Raw genomic sequence first — 19,989 nt, 5'->3', positions numbered from 1 at the left:
GACGAGATGTCCTAGATCAATTAGGTTTGACGTTAACAAATAACATCAATCCTAATGCGCCCACTACTAGGGCTAGACAAGGCTTTAGGAAAGAAAAAAGATTAGGAAAACAAGGGCAAGGTATAGCAGCACCAATACAAATAGATCAAGGAACAGACAGACATGGGTTGGGTTTTCAGAAAGGGCCACTGAGACAATCAAAATTACTTGGAAATCAGAAAGACCAGTGTGGGTTCCTCAGTGGCCCCGGACTAAAGAAAAGATACAAGTAGCCCATGATCTGGTCAAACAACAATTAGCGGAAGGACATATACAACCTTCCATATCTCCCCATAATACTACCATTTTTGTCATCAAAAAGAAATCTGGTAAATGGAGATTATTGCAAGATTTAAGAGCCATTAATAATGAGATGGTTATTATGGGACCTGCTCAATCAGGGATTCCTCAATTGTCTGCTTTGCCAAAAACCTGGCATGTTTTAGCTACAGATATTAAAGATCGTTTTTTTTTTTCGATTCCAATTCATCCTGAGGATAGTCCACGTTTTGCATTTACTATCCCTGCATTAAATCATGAAGGTCCTGATCAGAGATATGAATGGAAAGTACTCCCTCAAGGGATGGCTAACAGTCCAACTATGTGTCAAATATATGTTAACAAAGCAATCCAGCCACTTAGAAATCAAAATCCTGAACTACAAATATTTCACTATATGGATGATGTATTATTGGCACATAAAGATAAAAACATATTGCTGGAATGTTATGCCACACTTACAAACTTATTAAAAAATTATAATGTAGAGATAGCAATAGATAAAGTACAATTAAATTTTCCAATTAATTATTTAGGAGTTCTATTATCCTCAACCATGGTCCGTCCACCAAAAATTCAAATACGAGTAGATCAACTCAAATCACTTAACGACTTTCAAAAGTTATTGGGAGACATAAATTGGATAAGGCCTTATCTAGGTATACCAACAGGAGAGTTGGGACCTTTATTTGATATTCTAAAAGGTCCATCAGATCCAAATTCACCCCGCATGTTAACTCCTAAAGCAAGAAAGGCATTAAAAATTATTGAAACATATATGGAAAATATACATTTGGATAGAATTGATATAAGTTTGCCTTTATTATTTATTGTACTACCAACAAAAAATATTCCTACAGGAGTATTTTGGCAAGAAGGTCCATTATTGTGGATACATTTATCTTATTCTCCTAACACTATTCTTACTAGGTATCCTGAGGCTGTAGGACAATTAATACTCAAAGGAATAAGAGCAGCAAAGGGAGTGTTTGGAATTTCTCCCAATAAAATTATTACTCCATATACTATGGATCAAATTGATGAGTTAGCTAATGAGTTAAATACTTGGGCAATAATCATGTGTAAATCTAATGTTACATTTGATAATCATTTACCATCTAATCCTTTGTTGTCTTTTTGGTCTAAGCATCCTGTAGTTTTTCCAAAAATGACAAGAAAAACACCTATCATGAATGCTCCAAATATATTCACTGATGGGTCAAATAATGGTACAGTAGCAGTAGTTACCCCTGATCAAACTTTTACATTTTTAGTACCCAAACAATCAGCTCAAAAGGTAGAGCTTAATGCAGTTTTACAAGCTTTTGTGATGTTTAAAGATTCTGTATTTAATTTATTTTCTGATTGTCAGTATGTAGTTAATGCTATAGTATCTCTTGAAGATGCTGGTAGGATTTCCCCTTCTTCTACTGTTTTCTCTTTGTTTTCCACTATACAAAGTCTAATCTGGGACAGAAAAGATCCATTCTTTATAGGACATATTAGGGCACATACAGGATTGCCTGGAGCCCTTAGTTTAGGCAATGATTGAGCAGATAAAACTACACATGACACACATATTTTCTCTACATTTGAAGAAGCTACAAATTTTCATAAAACGTTTCATGTTAATGCTAATACTTTACAAAAGCGTTTTAAAATAACTAAGGAACAAGCCAGACATATAATAAAACAATGTCAAAATTGTGTGACATTTTTACCACAAGTTAATCTTGGAGTCAATCCTAGAGGACTGATACCTAACCATATTTGGCAGATGGATGTCACACACTTGCCAGAATTTGGAAAATTAAAATATTTACACGTTACAGTTGATACTTCTTCTGGATTTTTGATGGGCCCCCTTCATGCCAGAGAAAAAACTAAAGATGTTATAGCTCATTGCTTACAAAATTTTGCCACTGTGGGCGTTCCTAAACAGTTAAAAACCGATAATGGTCCTGGCTATACCTCTACCTCTTTTAAACAATTTTGCTCATCATTTGGTATTACTCATATAACAGGAATCCCATACAATCCACAGGGACAAGGCATAGTTGAAAGAGCTCATCAAACTATTAAAACGTACTTATTAAAGCAAAAAGAGGGAATTGGAAGGGGGTACATATCCCCCAAAGATAAACTTAAAATAACGCTTTTTACTCTAAACTTTTTAAATTTGGATTCATCAGGACTTAGTGCTGCGGAAAGGCATATGTATCCAAAAAATGTACATAAGCCTAAAGTACTTTGAAAAGATATTCTAACAGGACAATGGAAAGGTCCTGACCCAGTGATTGTCTGGAGTCGGGGGTCTGTTTGTGTTTTTCCACAGGGAGAACAGCAGCCGATTTGGATTCCAGAGAGATTAACTAAAGCAATTTCTACAGTCCAAAAAGAAGATGATTTGACTCAAATCCATAACAGCTGATATCCAGAGGTCCAGCTTGGCTATTCTTACATTTACGACAGTGATTAACCAGGGTGCTTTTTTCAATATCTATTTTATTATTGCATTTTTCCCACATCATAAAGTTCTATTTTATTTTTTGAGCTCATACATTAATAATTCTTTTCAGGATAATGTCTCTTTAGCATCATTGCCAGAATTCCTATCTTCATACCAGTGCTGGTGAAGACAAAGATAAAACCAAACTACAGCTTCTATGATAGCTATCACAGTAAACTGTATAAACTGATGCATCAATGAATATAACTCAACAAGTAATGCTCAATCAAGGAGTCAACTTACTTTCGGAGGAAACGGATTTTGGGAGGAAATGGACATATTGATAGATTCCTCTGCTTTGAACTGCTTGCAGAACTTGCCTGGACTATGTAACTATCGTTTGGTGCAGCAAATTGTGGTAATGCTGGCATATCTTTGCTGATGGTGTCACCAGTGATGCAATTTTTATTTCCTTGCCAGCGCACCCCATGTTAATTGTGGTAGTGCTGGCATATCTTTGCTGATGGTGTCACCAGTGAAGCAATTTTTCCCAAGGAGCTGTCAATTGGCTTGGTGTCGTGGCATTTCTGTATCCTCCTCCCTTCTGCTAGTGATGGTCTAAAATTTGGGGACCAATGGCTATATGCTGGACTGGTAGTCAGTGACGGGTATGATCCAATTGCAGTGGTATCAACCTAAGACAGGAGGCTGACGCCTAAAGGTCAGTTTTCCGATGACGGGTAAGAACCATATGTTGAATTGGACAACCTACCAGGCACGGTCCTTAAGCCACATTAACCTCACTCCCCCACTGGCACCAAGGCCAAATTTGGGGGCCAACAGAGGTGATGCAAAGAACCTCACCCCTCCACTGGTGCATAGACCTATCCACAAGTATGGCTGTATGCTGGACCGGTAGTCAGTGACGGGTATGATCCAATTGCAGTGGTATCAACCTAAGACAGGAGGCTGACGCCTAGAGGTCAGTTTTTCCCATGACAGGTAAGAACCATATGTTGAATTGGACAACCTACCAGGCACGGTCCTTAAGCCACATTGCTTGTTGTTTAATTAATCAGAACGGGGGAGATGCTGGGAGCCATTAGCCAAGTAGGTATGACAATTTCCTTGCCAGCGTACCTCATGTTGCTTAGTGGAAGGACTCATGGAAATAGGACATTTTGCAGTGACATTGCATCTAAGGTGACCTTGCTCAAGGACCAGGGCGGATCTGGGTTTAGGGTGTTCCCGGTTTAGGATAATCCGGGTTTAGGGCGTTCCCGGTTTAGGGCTATCCCGGTTTAGGGTGGTTCCAGGTTGAAGGTTATTCCTGCTGGGAATAGGGCGTATCCTGCTGCCTGAGTTCCCCTTGAGTTCTCATGGGATTCAGACAGTATTTTTTGGGAGACAGAAGCCCAGTCGGGGTGGATTTGGGCAGAGAACGTGGATTTCCCCAGAACGTGTGTAGAGTGCCGGTGTGAGTTCGGGAATAAAGAGTTGCTGTTTGAATCTACAAGCTGTGTGGTGGCTCGTGATTTTGTGCCCAGCCAGACTGCGGCATAGACGGTAATGCCTAGGACACACAGCACTAGAAGGGAAGACACACGAACAACATGAACAGACAAGGGAATAAAGTGCCCCAAACAAATCAAGATACCACATTATTAGAATCCATGGCCAGCATGGCAGAAGAAATTACAGAGAAGGAGTTTAAGATGTACATGATTAAAATGTTTTGTGAATTAAAGGATGATATAAGAGAGCAAATACAGGCATTAAAAGATCATTTCCACAAAGAGCTACATAAACAAATACAGGCAGCAAAAGATTACTTCAATACGGAGTCAGAGGTTCTAAAAAACAAACAGGAATCCTTGAAATGAAAGAAACAATAAACCAAATTAAAAGTTCAGTTGAAAGCATCACAACAGAGTAGACCACTTGGAAAACAGGACCTCAGACAATGAAGACAAAATATATTGTGGTCCTGTAGGGTTCCAATACCTCTCCTTTGTGGGGAAGAACAATGTTAAAAGATCCCAATGTAAACAATATACCACCTATAAACAATTTGTTTCTATTGGCACATTTATAGTTTGGTCACAATGTACAGAAATGTTGAATTTGATTATTATCTATAATATAATCAGTAGGTTTGTAAAAGGGTTTACAGTTTCTGATGATGGACAATGAACTGGGAGTGAGGCGTAGGATGATGTACTGGGAGGCAGGATGTGAGGATATAGATCTAGTATATCTTAGGAAGAGTGAAATAAATCTAATGAAGAAGGTTAGTAGCAGGGGAATAGACAAAAGTAATTTTGGGTAGACAAGTATGTGGAAAGACAGTGGAGTACATAAAAGAAACACACATATGTATTAAGAAAAATAAAGGATGTTAAAATAGTAAAAATTGGAGGAAAAAAGAAAGTAAAAGAAAAAAAAAAAAAAGGCATGTACAGCACAATTATAAAATGCTATTCAGACGTCCCAGTCCTCAAAATCCTAATTCATGCAAAGTTCTTGGTTTCATATATGTTGGGGATGTGAGGGCAGGAGAACAGAGGGGGTAAAGAAAGAGAGAAAAAAAATCTCAAAGGAAGAAACCAGGATTGTTAATTGTTTTGGTTGGAGATGAGTATGTTTCTGCTTCCCTTCTCATCCAATAGCTGGAATTGTCTTCTGTTAGCTGGTATCTCTGCCCTCAAGATGGTGAAGGTAACCAGGGTGGGAAGGCTGGTCCTGGTGCAGGGTACCTGAAATGACGTATAGCACCCACCAGTCCCTGAAGGGAGACTGCACCTCAAGGGTCTCTTTTTGGGTCCACTTGTATGACTTGAAGGCCCTGTCCTATCTCCCTATCTTTCCTAAAGATTTACCAGTTCCTGGTCTCTCTGTTAGTCTCCAAACTGTTGCACCCTCTCCCTTCTAATTCCCAATTAAGGGACCTCTCTCACTGGAGCTCCCATGGGTGATGCCCTGGTCCCACTGCACACCCATCCCACTGAGAGCTGTTTTGTGTTGGATAGTTACTCTTCTGGGTTACCATCTGCTGGGGAGAGTGGGGAGTTGGAAACCAGGTACCTGGCCAGCTAGAGTTCAAATCTGGGTGTTGTTCCCACCAAAGATGGTAAGGAAGGTGACTCAAGATGGACGCAGGCTGCTTCCAGCTGGGGTATCAGGTCGGGTAGGGGGAGCCAGGTGATGGCTGTTGTGCAATATGTTCAGAAATGAGCTCTGTGTGTAGTGTTGTGGCTTTTGGCTGTCTTCAGAGCTTGTGTGATGTCCTCAGGTGTAGGCAGATTACTGTGCATAGGGGACTATGGCAGTAGCTGCAGAGTCACAAGATGGAGGTGACGGGGGAGCCCCCCCGTTGGTAGATGGGGGTCAACAGGGGAGTGGCAGCCAGAGTTCTGTGGGTGGGTAGCAGCTGAGTGTCCTGTATGGGAGAAGAGCAGTGTCTGGGAGTTCTGCGCAGGTGCTGATATGGTGATCCTGCTAAGGCACTCAGGAGTCCTGCATGGGCTAGTAGTCAGGAATTGGGTATCGGGAGTCGGAAGTCCTGCTTTAATGCGGATGCCCAGAACCCTGTGTATAGGCACAGCACTGGTGATTTCTGTGCAACAGCAGCTGTGTAGGGGTCTTTTATCACTCTCAGAGAAGCAGTATTCCCACTAGTTGAGACCTGGGTTACGGAGCAACAAAGAATTCTGCCTCCCTCTGGCCCACTATCTTGGATCCTCTAGAGCTACTTTTTAACACTATTAAGTAAATAAACTACTATTATTATTAATAGTAAATAAACTACCTAACATGAGTTGTCAGCAACTGTTGTTTATTCAAACATACTAAACTATAGTTCAAGGTGTTGATCAGAACTCTTATAGAATACACTGAATAAGATTTATTGAAGGGTATAAGAATCTGTGGTTAGAATGAAATTCAGGTTTTTAACACAAAAGGGAATTTCAAATGTAAGGTGCATGTATCTGGTGTTTGAAAACTTTGATGTATTTGACATTTCAAGTAACATAATTTCAAAGACAAGAAAATGACTTGGTTGAACAAAAAGGCAAGCTGTGGATTAAGAGTAAAAGCTGAAATGCATGGACTGACACATTGGAAGGTTGGGAAAGATGCCCTGCTCCTTTCTTGAAATTCATTAATGGGACTCTAATTTACACAGAAACTACAGCTTAAATCCATTGCTTTGATTTTTACTCATATTCAATTTCCATATATTTAAACAACAAAAACAAGCAAACAACAACAACAACAACAACAACAACAAAACACCCTCAGAATTGGGAAATTACCTTGAATGTAGCTCTGTGCTGCCATTATTATATTTGCTTCCTCTTTCCCAAATACCAAAGTCAGGAACACGGTAAACTCTTTCTACACAAAATACAAGGTTTTGAATAAAAGAGACCTAAAAGAAAACAAATGAAATATAAGGACACATGCAATAATAGGATCTTTAGATAATGACAAGAATAATTAGATACCATTTGAAATTCAAATACATACCTGCCTCCCAACGTATTTTTTAACATGCTGAAATTCTTGAGAGTATTACATTACTATGTATCCTCTACTACTTGGTTTTTCTAACATAAAGCTTACTTTCAGTGAGAACCTAATATTATACAACACAGAAATAAAATATAAATACTTTCAATGCTCCAACTGTAATTCTTTAATGATGTATCTATTACTGCTTATGAGGACTGTGTATCTTAAGAACTAGGTAAAATATAAAGCATTGTTTTTATACTAGAGAATATTTGCAGTCTAATATGTCCACATTAAATGTTAAATACATTGAAAACTTTATTGTATTCCATTGTTGTACAAAATGCTAGTACCTCGTTGGATCAACTTGGAGTCTTGAGTCTACTGATTCTCCTAGAGTCTAATCTTCCTGCTTTTTCTATAGCTGCAAGTACTTTTGGTTATAAACTCAAAGCTCCCATACAGATTTCAGATATCGGATTAAGTTTATACTCTCAAAACTAACTATGAAACGAAGATTATGGTCAGTTCTTATTTTATAAAGGTTTATTCATTTTAATAAAGCCAATTTCTTAAGTGGGCTATGGGTTCTAACCACAAGGTTTTAAATTTTGTTTCCATGTATATGGTTCAATATGACAAACTGAATAAATGCACCTGTCTTTCATCACAAGATCCTTTTGAAGTGGCAATATACACCTCCAACCTCCACATACATAATTAATATAATGTATATACTTTAAGAATGAAACAGTAATAAATCTCAAAACCAAGACAAGGATCCACTGGCAGTCGAGAAGCTTTGAAAAATCACAGGAAGAAGGAAAACAGATGGGAAGGAATCAGTAGAGAAATTAGAGGAAAGCACAGCCACTCAAAAATAATTCTTCCTTGTTGTCCAGGTCCTCCAAAAAATCTCTAAGCTCAGAGTCAAAAAAACACCTTAATCAAGAGTTGATAAGGCTGGGCACAGTGACACACACCTATAATCCCAGCAATTTGGGATGTTGAAGCAGGAGGGTCCTAAGTTCAAAGCCAGCCTCAGCAACTTAGCAAGGCCCTAAGCAACTCAGTGAGAACTTGTCTCAAAATAAAAAATTTAAAAAAGGGCTGCAGATGTGACTCAGGGTTAAGCATCCCTGGGTTCAATATCTGGTACCAAAAAAAAAAAAAAAAAAAAGTTGATAAGGAAGTAGTCCACCCAGTCTATTCACAAATGATGAATTGTTAGGGTACTTGAATCTCAACTCTTTCATTCTCCTCACTAACAAAGACACATTTGACTTTAGGGTAAAGAACAGCTCATTCTTTTCAATGAAAGAAAAGAGTAATTAAGGTATTATAGCCTCCATTTCTACAAAACAAACATTATTCCACAATCTCTCTACCCAAGAGTCCAAGCTTTCCCTAGCCCCTATTACCTTGCCAGCAGACCCTAAGGGAAACCTGCCTATATAAAAATCTTGGGCCCTGGGGCGGGGGATGTAGATCAGTTAGAGAGCACTTGCCTAGCATGCACAAGGCCTTGAGTTTGATCCCCAGCAACACACACACACACCCATGGCCATTTTCATACTCATTTGTGGTTCTAAGAGCTGCTGAGATTTTATAACACATACAGAAAATACATCATAGTTTGTCAGGTCTCTAAATTTAAAGTCTTGAAATAATCCAAGTTCCTCTACCTTTCCTGACAAGCTTCTCAAGTGTGTAGCCTATATTCCTGGCTATCATTTCTCTCTTCTTCCCCAACTTCCCACTTTAGGAAGATATCAGGACCAAGAATAGGCCCAGATAAGGGAGCCTAATCTGGCTATCTGAATAAGAGACTACATGACTAGAAAGGCTGTTCTAGACTAATGAGGTATGTGGAGAAAACTAAAATACCATTTATGTTTATTAAATGTCCCAACTCCCAATGTGAGCTCCCTGAGGGCCTGAACTTGTTCTGTTCACTGCTACATGCATGGAGAATAGTGTCTGACACAAAACAGACGCACAATACCTATTTGCAGACTGACTTTTACTTTCATCACTCCCAACAACAGAAACTAGTTGAAAAGATACTTCTCATAAAAAGCCTTATCCATCTCTTTGTCCCAACACGTTTTATAAAATGGATCATTTGTGCTTTCTGAAAGTCCCCATTTCCTCAGCTACTGACATCACATTCTCCAGTTGTTTCCCATCTTCCTGACTCCAACTCTTCTTGCTTTTATCCATACCAGTGGGCATTCTTCAAAGCTGTCTTGTCCCTCTTCTTTCCATATACAAATGTACCTCTCCCTGAAGTAAACTCAGTCATTATCAAGGTTTGAACTAATGATAGTGGTATAAGAATCAAAATTTACAGCATAAACACAGAGGCAAGAACATTGATGGGGAAGACCTAGTTCGCTCTCAGTTATACAATGGCCTCTCTGGGTGACATATGGTAAACTAACCTCACTCAGTTCTGGTTTCTATAAAATTAAATAAATTATTGTATGTATTTAATGCATATTTACAATTTATCAATTTTCCATTCTAGTCCTGAATATTTATAATACATACATTTGCTTCTATCTTTAATTATGAAGTTTTTCTACCTAGATGTCTTACTAAAACAACATGTCCTGAACTCTTCCATTTGGAAGTACTTCTCAATTTTGCTTTTCTCCATAAGACTGCTTGCTTTCCAGGCTCTCAGTCTAGAAATCTTGATCTGTTAAAAAAAAATTATAAGAGATCACTCATTTGGACTGAGCTCCTACAGTAGGCCCAAAATACCAGCCCAAACAAGAACAAAGTCACTTTTACTCCCTGCTACCTTATCAAAGTAAACTCTTAGACAGTTTTAAAGCACCAAAACCAACCAAACAACAACAACAAAAGCCAGAAAACATGAGATTCAAACCAACCAACAGAAGAGGCCCTGTTTACCGGAGTTGGCCTGATAAGGAAATCTCCTGTTTTAATCTTACAACTAACTTTGAAACACAATCTGATACTTTTGCTTTTTTCAACGCTTTTATGCCTATAAAGCCAAACTGCTCTGTTGAGTTCAAGAAGCACCTTTTCTAAATCTTTGGAAGAGATACTCTCCAATCTGTGAATCATTAATGAAAGCCAATTAGATCTTTAACTGAATTTGTATTTTTTTTTTTTAACAAACTATGTATCCTTTCATCCCTGTATTCACCCAGCAACAAAGGTCTAATAATATTTTCTATCACCTCTTCTGTCAAAAAGCTTCATGAATCTTGACAGTGTAATGACATTCACATGACATTAATAATGCTCCATAATCTGCCCACCCTGTCCTCCTATGCGTCTATTTATTTCATTATCCTCTGACAGATAGTCTGGATTCCATTTGGGTTGGTTGGCATTAGTTTTGCTCATTTCTAACCTTGAATTATTTTTCTATGAATTTTCCTTTAATCCTAGTTCAAGAGGAGGGAGCTCTATTAACACTTACTTTTCTTAGAGCAATACTATAGCTCTTAATTTTTATTTCATTTTTCCCCCTCACCACTCAGGTCAAAATATTAATCTGCAGACTATGGGGTTCTGACAAAAACCCTGCTTGGATTATTACCTAATATATTTAAACAGTATTACCTTTTTCTTTTCTTTTTCTCTCTTTTCCTTTCTCTCTCTCTCTCTCTCTCTCTCTCTCTCTACTATGGATCAATCCACAGGGCATTTTACTACTGAGCTATACCTCAAATCCTTCATTTTTATTTTTTATTTTGAGACAGGGTATCATTAGGCTGCCCAAGCTGGCCTTGAACCTGCAATCCTTCTACTTTTCAGCCTACCAACTAGCTGGGATTATGGATGGGTGTGTGCCATGGTACACAAGCACATATATCACATTTTTCAATTTAAAAAAATGAAATCTAAAAAAAATCTAAAATGAAATCTAAAAAGTAGCAAAGGTTTTTACAAATAGGAAACTGTAGACCCATATAACTTTCCAAATTTAGAAATGAAAATTTCTTGTATATTCAACAAAAAGAATACCATGAAACATCATTATGGATCTGCAGAAATTTAAGATTACTGTTTGTACTTATGCCTTGTTGTAGAAAGCCTTCCCTATCTGGAAGTCAGAAAGATATTATATAGTCTACTCTATAATAATCATTTTCAAGGTATGATACAGAAACCATGGGGCCCATAACCTCAAAATTATTAATTTTCATTCTCTCACAAATGGAAAGTGAGTTTTCTAGAGGCTACACGGTATGTGATATTGCAAAAGACTGAAGGCAAAAGCAGATTATGAGATCCACATCTTCTAGTGAGTCAGAAATGAGAGATTTCCAAAAATGTAGAGCAATGACTCTCTTTTCACTCAATTACGTTTACTTTGGAAAACAGCTATTTTCATAAAAACATAGTATTTTATAGTAGCATGTAATGGATTATTTTAAAATTTAAAAAAATAATGAATCCTTAATTTCTAATACAGTAACTATTAATAAATATAAATATACACAAAACAAAAATAAGCATATAGGAACAAACTAAAGCTTGATGGGGTTCTCGAAATATTAAGAATATCAGGGGATCCTGAGATCACAAAGTTTCAATACCATTATTCTAAAAATATAAACTTTTACCTCTCAAAATCCAAACTTTCTATGTAAAAGGAAGCATTTGATGTTATTTTTAAAGAAAAATGGAGCACCATTTATTGCAGTCTATCTTACTGCTCTTAAAAGCTTACACTATCATAAATCAAGCTTCATATATGTATGTAGTGGAATGTGTATGCATATATTAACTGTTTCTGGACCCTAAATTCTATTCCACTCTATGTTTATCACTGTACAAATATTACATTGTTTCATTTCATTTACTGTTGACATGTGGTAGGTTTTATATCTGGTAAAGTGAGTTTCCTTTTATTTCCTTCATATTTTTCCTTCTCCAAAATGGTCTTGTGTATTTCACAGTTCACTCTTCTATACAAAGTTAAAGATCATTTTGTCAAGTTCCATTAAAATTTAGAATTTCTATGGACATTTTATTGAAGTTTGATATAAATATGAAGAGAACTGAAATTTTCAAAACATTATGCCATCCTGAATATTAACATGATTTACACTAATATATATATTTAGGTTTTCTTTTTTATAATTTTGTCCATATGCTAGTAAGGTTCACATATACTGGGTAGAATATTTAAAATTATAATTAATTTTTAATTGGTAATTGCCACTGAACTCCACATGTATCATTGCAGTTGAACTTGTTAAAATTAGTTTATCTAAGAATCAACTTGGATTTAGTGTGTAAGCAATATCATCACTAGAAACTATAACATTCATTTCTACTGTTCCTGTCTAGGTTATCTGTACTATATTAAACAGAAATTTATACAATTTGTCCTTTTCCTGATCCGGGAATTTAAAAGTCTGCTTCTTATAACTGTTGTAGACTTTTTCATAGGTACACATTATGAGATTAAGGAAATTCCACCTTATTTTCAAATATTCAAGAATAGTTTTCATGAAGTGAGGATGGATTTTCATTAAACAGTCGGGTGTGGTGGTGTATACCTGTAATCCCAGTGACTCAAGAGCTTCAGAGATCACAAGGTCAAAGCCAGCCTCAGCAATTTAGTGAGGCCCTAAGCAACTTAGTGAGACCCTGTCTCAAAACAAAATAAAATAAATAATAAAAGGGCTGGGTATATGGCTCAGTGGTTAGTTGCCCCTAGGTTTAGTCCATGGTACCAAAAAAAAAAAAAAAAAAAAAAAGAAAGAAAGTTTTCATTACACACCTTTTTTTGTAACTACTAAGGTGATCATATGGTTTTTCTCCCTTAATTTGTTACAGTGATAAATTATAGTAATGGATTTTCTCACTTTAAATCAACCTTATTTTCTAGACTAAAATACTTGGTTTTGGCACATGATACTAGTGATTGATCACCAATATCTCACTATGTTTCTTACTAATAGAAGCCTGATTTTAACTTTATAAGACTCCACAGCAGCAGGAATGGTTATGTGACTAAGTTCTGAAACTGATGAGAAGTCAGTAAGATAAAGCAGAAGTCAATGGATCAAGTTTCTAGGAATGTTTTATGAGCCTCTTCCTCTTTCTTAATTCTTACTTATCAGTGTAGACATGATACCTAGAGGAACAGTAGCTATTGTAAAATTATTTGAATAAATATCTCATGTTAAAGATAGTGGAGCAAGAGAAGAGGATTCTCTATTCTTGGTGGCACTGATTACTTGCTATTTAAGCCCAGGACTTCCCACTTCCAGAATTTTGGGTGAATGAAATAAAACCTTTACTTGTTGAAGTTACAATTGTTAGGGTTTCTTTTATTTGTAGCCATATGCAATGTTAAGTGATACTTCAACCATGATTCATTCAGATTTTCAATGTCATCCCCTTCTTCTGTTAGGTTCAGTTTGCAAAAAAATTAAGGATCTTAACATTTTCCATCCAATCAATCAAAAGCAATTTGTCATTCTCTATAACATCATGTATTTGAAATTGCTGCACTGAATCTATTCGTTTTTCTATTTAAAAGTCAGGGTTTTTGTCAACTTCCCCTACTACAATAAAATTTTTAGAAGGCAGGGATCTTTGTCTTCATCAGTCTTTTTCTCTAGTATCTAGAACAGTAATTTCCACATGGTAGAGGCTCAATAAGTTTGTTAAATGAGCAAAGGAATACATAAAAACGATAAAAAAAAGAATATAAGTGAGACTGGTATAAAACTTGACTTTTCATACTAAATATATCAAATTTCATAAAACTATATTAAGCTTATAAAATTTATTGTTGTACTTTCTCTGTTTAATGAAGTAGGAGCTACCTGTTCCTTTAAGCATTGATAAAATTTGCCTAGGAAAAAAAGCTAAAATTGTTCTTTTTTTCTTTATTTCTTTGAAGAAAAGTATGATGAAGGGGAGGCCTAAGATTTTTTGACTGATGTATTACTTTTTGACTAAAGATTCTTATGGGATAAAAACTGGTTCTTGGGGAGGTAAAGGAAGAAACAACAAAAACAACAACAACAAAAAAAGTGAGACATTACTATCACATACAGCTTTCCAAAGTTCTGATAAAATCTTTGATCTGACAAAATCTTATTCCTTATACTTAATTTGACAAATTAAAATGTGAATTTAAATGGTTTTCTCCTCCTTGGTACCTATAACAACAAAAAGGTTAAAAAAAACTATTATAGCTCTATGTCATTTTCTTCAAATATTTATTTTCTAGTTGTAGGTGGACACAGTACCTTCATTTTTATGTGGTGCTGAGGATTGAACCCAGTGCCCCACGTGTGCTAGGCAAGCGTTCCACCACTGAGCCACAACTCCAGCCCTATGTCATTTAAAAAATTTCTTCCTATATCAGTTTTGGTAACTCCATTAGTTTGCTTGAGATGCCATATGATGTACCATGGAGTGGGTGGCTTAAATGACAGAATTGTTTGTCTCACAGTTCTGAAGGTCAGACGTCCAAGACATAGTATCAACAGGTTTAATTTTTTTCTAAAGCCTCTCTTCTTAGCTTAAGGATGGTTATCCTCTTCCTACTTTGTCCTCACACGATTTCCCTTCTATGACCAAATGCCTCTATATCTTCTTCCCATGTCCAAGGACACCAGTCAGATTATATTAGCTCTCATCCAAGGACCTTATTTTAATCTACTTATCTCTTTAAAGGCCCTACTTTACAAACTACATCTGTATCTAAATACAGTCATCTTTTGCAGTCTTCAACATAAAAACATTGGGGGTAAATAATTCAGTCTGTAATGGAATTTATGTGTGTTTTTTTTTCTAGAACCCATTCCATTTGAATAGTTTTAAAACTTACTGTGGCATAATTTATGATAAATTCTACCTCTGTGAATTAATTTTTAGTTATGTTCTTCTTTTCCTTGATATTTATCTATTTAATTATTACTTTTCTGCTAGTCAACTCTTTAAAGAAGTTGGTATGTATTATTAACTTTTAAATTTTATATTTTATAACATTATTCCTAGTTTTTATTTTTATTTATTTTTATTACTTCCCTTTACTTCCTTTTTTTTTTCAATGAAAAAAAAAAAAAAAAAGCCACCCTAACCCAAATTTGAGGCCTGGTTTAAGAGGCTCCTCTTCTTCAACAATGAATCAATACCCCAATTCCCTTATCATTTCCCACACTATGGACCATTATGCTTCTACCTGAATTACCTCAGGGCCAAATACCTTATAACTTGGGTCAGTCCAATGCACTGAATCTCAAAATAAGCATGTAAATTAGCTAATCCACAGGAAGAACAAAAACCTTGCTTGCCCCACCCTCCTTTCCTACACAAACCATTCCCCATAGCTTCAGCTCATACTCACTATTTAACCTGTCCTCTAATAAATTTCCTGGGTAGCCATATAAGGTGGCTTTGTCTCATTCAGAACCGTAAATAACAAAGAATTGTGCATTTAATCTAATAATGAGTAACTGTACAGTTCATCACTGTTTTGTTTCCAGATATCAAAAAAACCCTTAAATATTATAAAGCACAGATGCATCAAATTAATTCCATGAGGTTATTAGGGACCTATGTTCCTTTCATCTAGCTTTATACAGATTTTTTTGTGGTATCATGTTTCATCTATTCTGCAAGAAACTTATTTTCTTCAATTCAGATTGTCAGTCATCATCTCTCCAAATAGAGCCTTTTCCAAATTCCATGTATTTTGAAATTGGTGTGCATATATTTATACATCTGACAGAATGCTTTGACATTATTGAATGTTTTGATGTTATTGAAGAAAATGCCACCCCTATCCTGAAACAATGAAAATTTGCAGGCATAAACCCTAGGGATGTTAAAATCAAACAATGCATCTTTTCTCAGCTAAAATGTACCTTGACTTCTTCTAAAAACAGCAAAATAGTTTGTCCGTAGGGAGGAGTTATTCTTCTACCTCTGTTATACTGCTGCACATAACAAATTTTTGTATTTAATACTACAGAACTTTCATCCAGGAATTAAGATTTCAGGAAAAATATGGAGAATTTATGTCTTCCTACTAAATAATTACAAACTTTGCCATATCCAAGATACTTCAACTAATTGATAATACTAGCTTCTTTTTTATTGTGGTGGTGGCTCAGTGGTACACCACTTGCCTAGCATGTGTGAGGCACTGGGTTCAATTCTCAGCACTGTATACAAATAAATAAAATAAAGACCCATTGACAACTAAAAAAAAAAGATGTTTTGTTTTGGACACCAAAAACAAACAAACAAACAAAAAAACCCTAAGGTAACCTGTGGATATTCAATAATAAAAAAGTTTAGAAAAGAAAATGTTCTCAATTGGTAACCAATCAAATGTTTGAATACCAACTTTGGCACTTAATCTTTTCAGTGACTTCATTCCCACAGCAGTTGAGAATTTGCAGTTAACATAGTAACAGAGTCAAAAATACAGGGATGATACAGAGAAATGACTAAGGAACAATTAAAAAGAGATAACTTCGGTCATTAGAAATACTTTTCTGTCATTCTGGAATATTAACGGTTCTCTTCTGTTTCATTTTTAACAAAAAATACAGAAGACAAATAAGAACCACTTAATTAGGAAAGGCAATTGTTCAAAATTTTAGTTACTTGTAGAAGTTCCTGCTTTCCTCTTACATTAATTTGGAATAATTATGAAAGTCAAATTTTATCCTATAATTAGAGAATGATAGCTCAAAATTTGCTTTGAAGCTAAAGGTAACAATATATATTGGTTTGACCAAGGCAAATAAATTCTGCTTCACAAGTCATTCACTAACTATGTCTAAGTGCAAATATAATGGTAACATAAATGCATTATTATGAATAGTTACTAATACTGTATTCATTCCTTTTCACATGTTACACAGACAGGTGAACTCATACAAAGCAATGAGCATTTTATGTATTTTAAATAACTATTTCAGCTATAAGAGAAGTGGCTATTCCAAGCTTACTATGTGTCTCATGAAATTATAAATTTTCCTATCTGTTTTATTCAGTAATAATTAATTTTTTAGAAAATGGCTGACACTATTTTTTAAAAACATCTATAACCAACATACTGCAGGCTCAATTTTTCTTAACTCTTTCGGTTATAATATTAACCTGAAAGCAGACACCAATGTGACAACAATTAAAAACTAGGAGTAAATATTTATGTGTAGAAAACATTTTTATTTGGTTAACAAAAATAGAATAAGTTGTAATTTTTTAAAATTCATAAAATGGATTGGAAAATTTCTCAAAAGATTATCTGTACCAATCGTATCTTTATATGTGTGAGCATTTTTAGGTACATTCTTATTCATTTAAACTGATTATCTTCAAAGCCCAATGATTTTAATACAAAAATATCTAAATCCTCTCTGATGTCTATAAATCACAAATTATTGCAGCCCAAGCTAGATGCAATATTACAAAAAATTTGACTACTAATAAGTAATGGTTTACATATAAATTTTTCAATAACATCTTAACCATAATACAACTTCAACAACAATGTAATATACTCTTATATGCAATTTAAAGAAAGTGAAAATTTCAAGAGATATGAAAAGGGACACAGAATGGTAGCAATGGTTACGCAATACATTTGGTGACACGATTTACTGCCTAGAGAACAACAGTCTTAAAACAGATTAACATTTTACCTGTTTGTCTAAAAAAGCGTATTGGTATGTACATAAATAAATGGCATAGGAGACACTAAATCTCTTAAGAGGCACTACCACCAACACAACAAAATGAAGCAGGCTTTCTCTCAAGAGAAAGGAGGAATAAATGGGGTAATATTTCAGAGAAAAAATGTCCTAATTCCTGGACATTTGCATTATGAAACTTTAGTATACTATATATGAAGGGTAAAGAAAGCAAACAACTGTGAATAGTAAATCAAGTAGCTATTAGCTATAAATGGCTTCTGAGCACTTGCCATGTGGCTACTCAGAATTGAGGTGGGTTTTCACTGCAAAATACATACCAGATTTTGAAGAGTTAACACAAAATTAGGAAAAGCAAATTATCTCTTGAATAATCTTTTATATTAATTAATATTGAAGCATCATTATAAATACACTGCAATATATTAAATACATTATTAAAAATAATTGCATCTTTTAAAAACGTAGCTACTAGAAAAATTTAAATAACATACATGGCTTACATTTTATTTCTCTTAGTCTTGTAGAGACTGGAAAAGAAACACACACTTTCCCAGCCTCCCTGCTCAACTTCAGGTGGCCTCATAATAGCCCTGGTCAGTAAGGCATGACATGGAGTCTGCTGGGGACTTTTGATATTTCTCATAAAAAGGGTTTCTTTTAATCAAAAGTAGCTAACAACGCTCTCACCCTTTAATCAATCTTTCCTTTCTGATTACATTTGTTTGGGAGTGGGAGGTTACTAAGGATTGAAAGCAGGGGTGCTTTACCACTGAGCTACATTCCTAATCCTTTTTTTTTGGTTATTGGTCCTTCTTAGTTATACATGACAGAATCCATTTTGATAAAATTATACAAACACAGGCTATATATCTTATTCCACTTAGGACCCCATTTTTGTGAGGTTCACTTAGGTAATTGAATATGTATACATAGGAAAATTATGTTAGATTTATTCTACTGTCTTCCCTATTCCTATACCCCCCTCACACTTCCTTCCTTTTGTTTCCCTTTGTGTAATCTATTAAACTTCCCTTCTTCCTCTTCCTTCCCCCTTTATTGTAGTTTCGCTTCTACATATCAGCAGTTTTACTCTTTGAGATAAGTTCTCACTAAATTGCTGAGGGTCTCACTAAGCTGCCAAGGTGGCCTTAGACATGTAGTCCTCTTGCCTAAGCCTCCAAAGTTGCTAGGATTATAGGCATATACCACCACAATCAGCTTTTTTCTTTTTATAACCAGCGATTTTGAGGTAATAAAGAAAAGGGAAACTGACAAAGCAGGTTGTTACACATCTCTATGCATCTCATTAAATGAGAAAAATAAGCACCTGTTCATTTAAGACACTGTAGTCATCCCAGAGGATGAATTAATATATTATAATGAAGCATAATTATGGAAGAGCTAGATTGGAATATAAATTCCAGATAATCACAAAACAATTTTTTTACAAATATGATAAACCTAAGTTTATTCAGTAACAGCTATATATATATATATATATATATATATATATATATCCAACAAAATTTACAAAATTATTTTCTATATAAATACTTGAGTTGGATTTTAGTTAAAAAAATCAAAGATATTAATTTGAACCTAAGTATAAGTTCACTACCTGATTATTAAATCAATAAAGTGACAGGAATCTCAAGTTAATAGCTGAATTCTAAGAACTTCTTAAATACGTTGCTCAAAAATGGGTATGAATATTCAGGACATTAAAACAGCATTTGTATTAGAATAGTATAGCAAGGCTAAATGTCCCAAGCAAAGGCCTGGCATAAAACAGATACTCACTCAATTCCTGAAGATGGACAGTAGACATTTAGTTGCCTTGTTCTTACATGGTACTGAGTCTCAGGCAGCCACGTATTGTAATAATAAGTAAAAGCTATAAAGCTGTGCACTGACTATGAGAGCTGTCAAGTAGTGTCCCCCAAACAGAGGACCTCTACAAAGTCTTGGAGACTTGTAGATTCAAAGTATTTGAATAAATCTTGGTTCAATCATTGATCACTT

At 35.4% G+C, this 19,989-nt stretch overlaps 1 protein-coding gene across 4 annotated transcripts in view; it reads right to left on the bottom strand.

Moving 5' to 3' along the window:
* The window catches only part of Phkb (phosphorylase kinase regulatory subunit beta), a 225,231-nt gene that overhangs the window by 135,962 nt on the left and 69,280 nt on the right, over nt 1-19,989 (bottom strand). For all 4 annotated transcript variants that reach the window (XM_046435179.2, XM_046435180.2, XM_046435178.2 and 1 more), the window contains one exon: nt 7,084-7,199. In XM_046435179.2, the coding sequence (XP_046291135.1) occupies nt 7,084-7,199 (116 nt within the window). The remainder of the gene's footprint in view (nt 1-7,083; nt 7,200-19,989) is intronic.

Source organism: Marmota monax, unplaced genomic scaffold (assembly GCF_021218885.2).
Source record: "Marmota monax isolate L192 unplaced genomic scaffold, Marmota_monax_Labrador192_F-V1.1 WCK01_AAM20220418_F8-fsc00024, whole genome shotgun sequence".
In the NCBI taxonomy this organism is placed as follows: domain Eukaryota; kingdom Metazoa; phylum Chordata; class Mammalia; order Rodentia; family Sciuridae; genus Marmota; species Marmota monax.
Note: the sequence above shows the minus strand (reverse complement) of the source record. Positions and strands in the feature narration are given on the sequence as shown.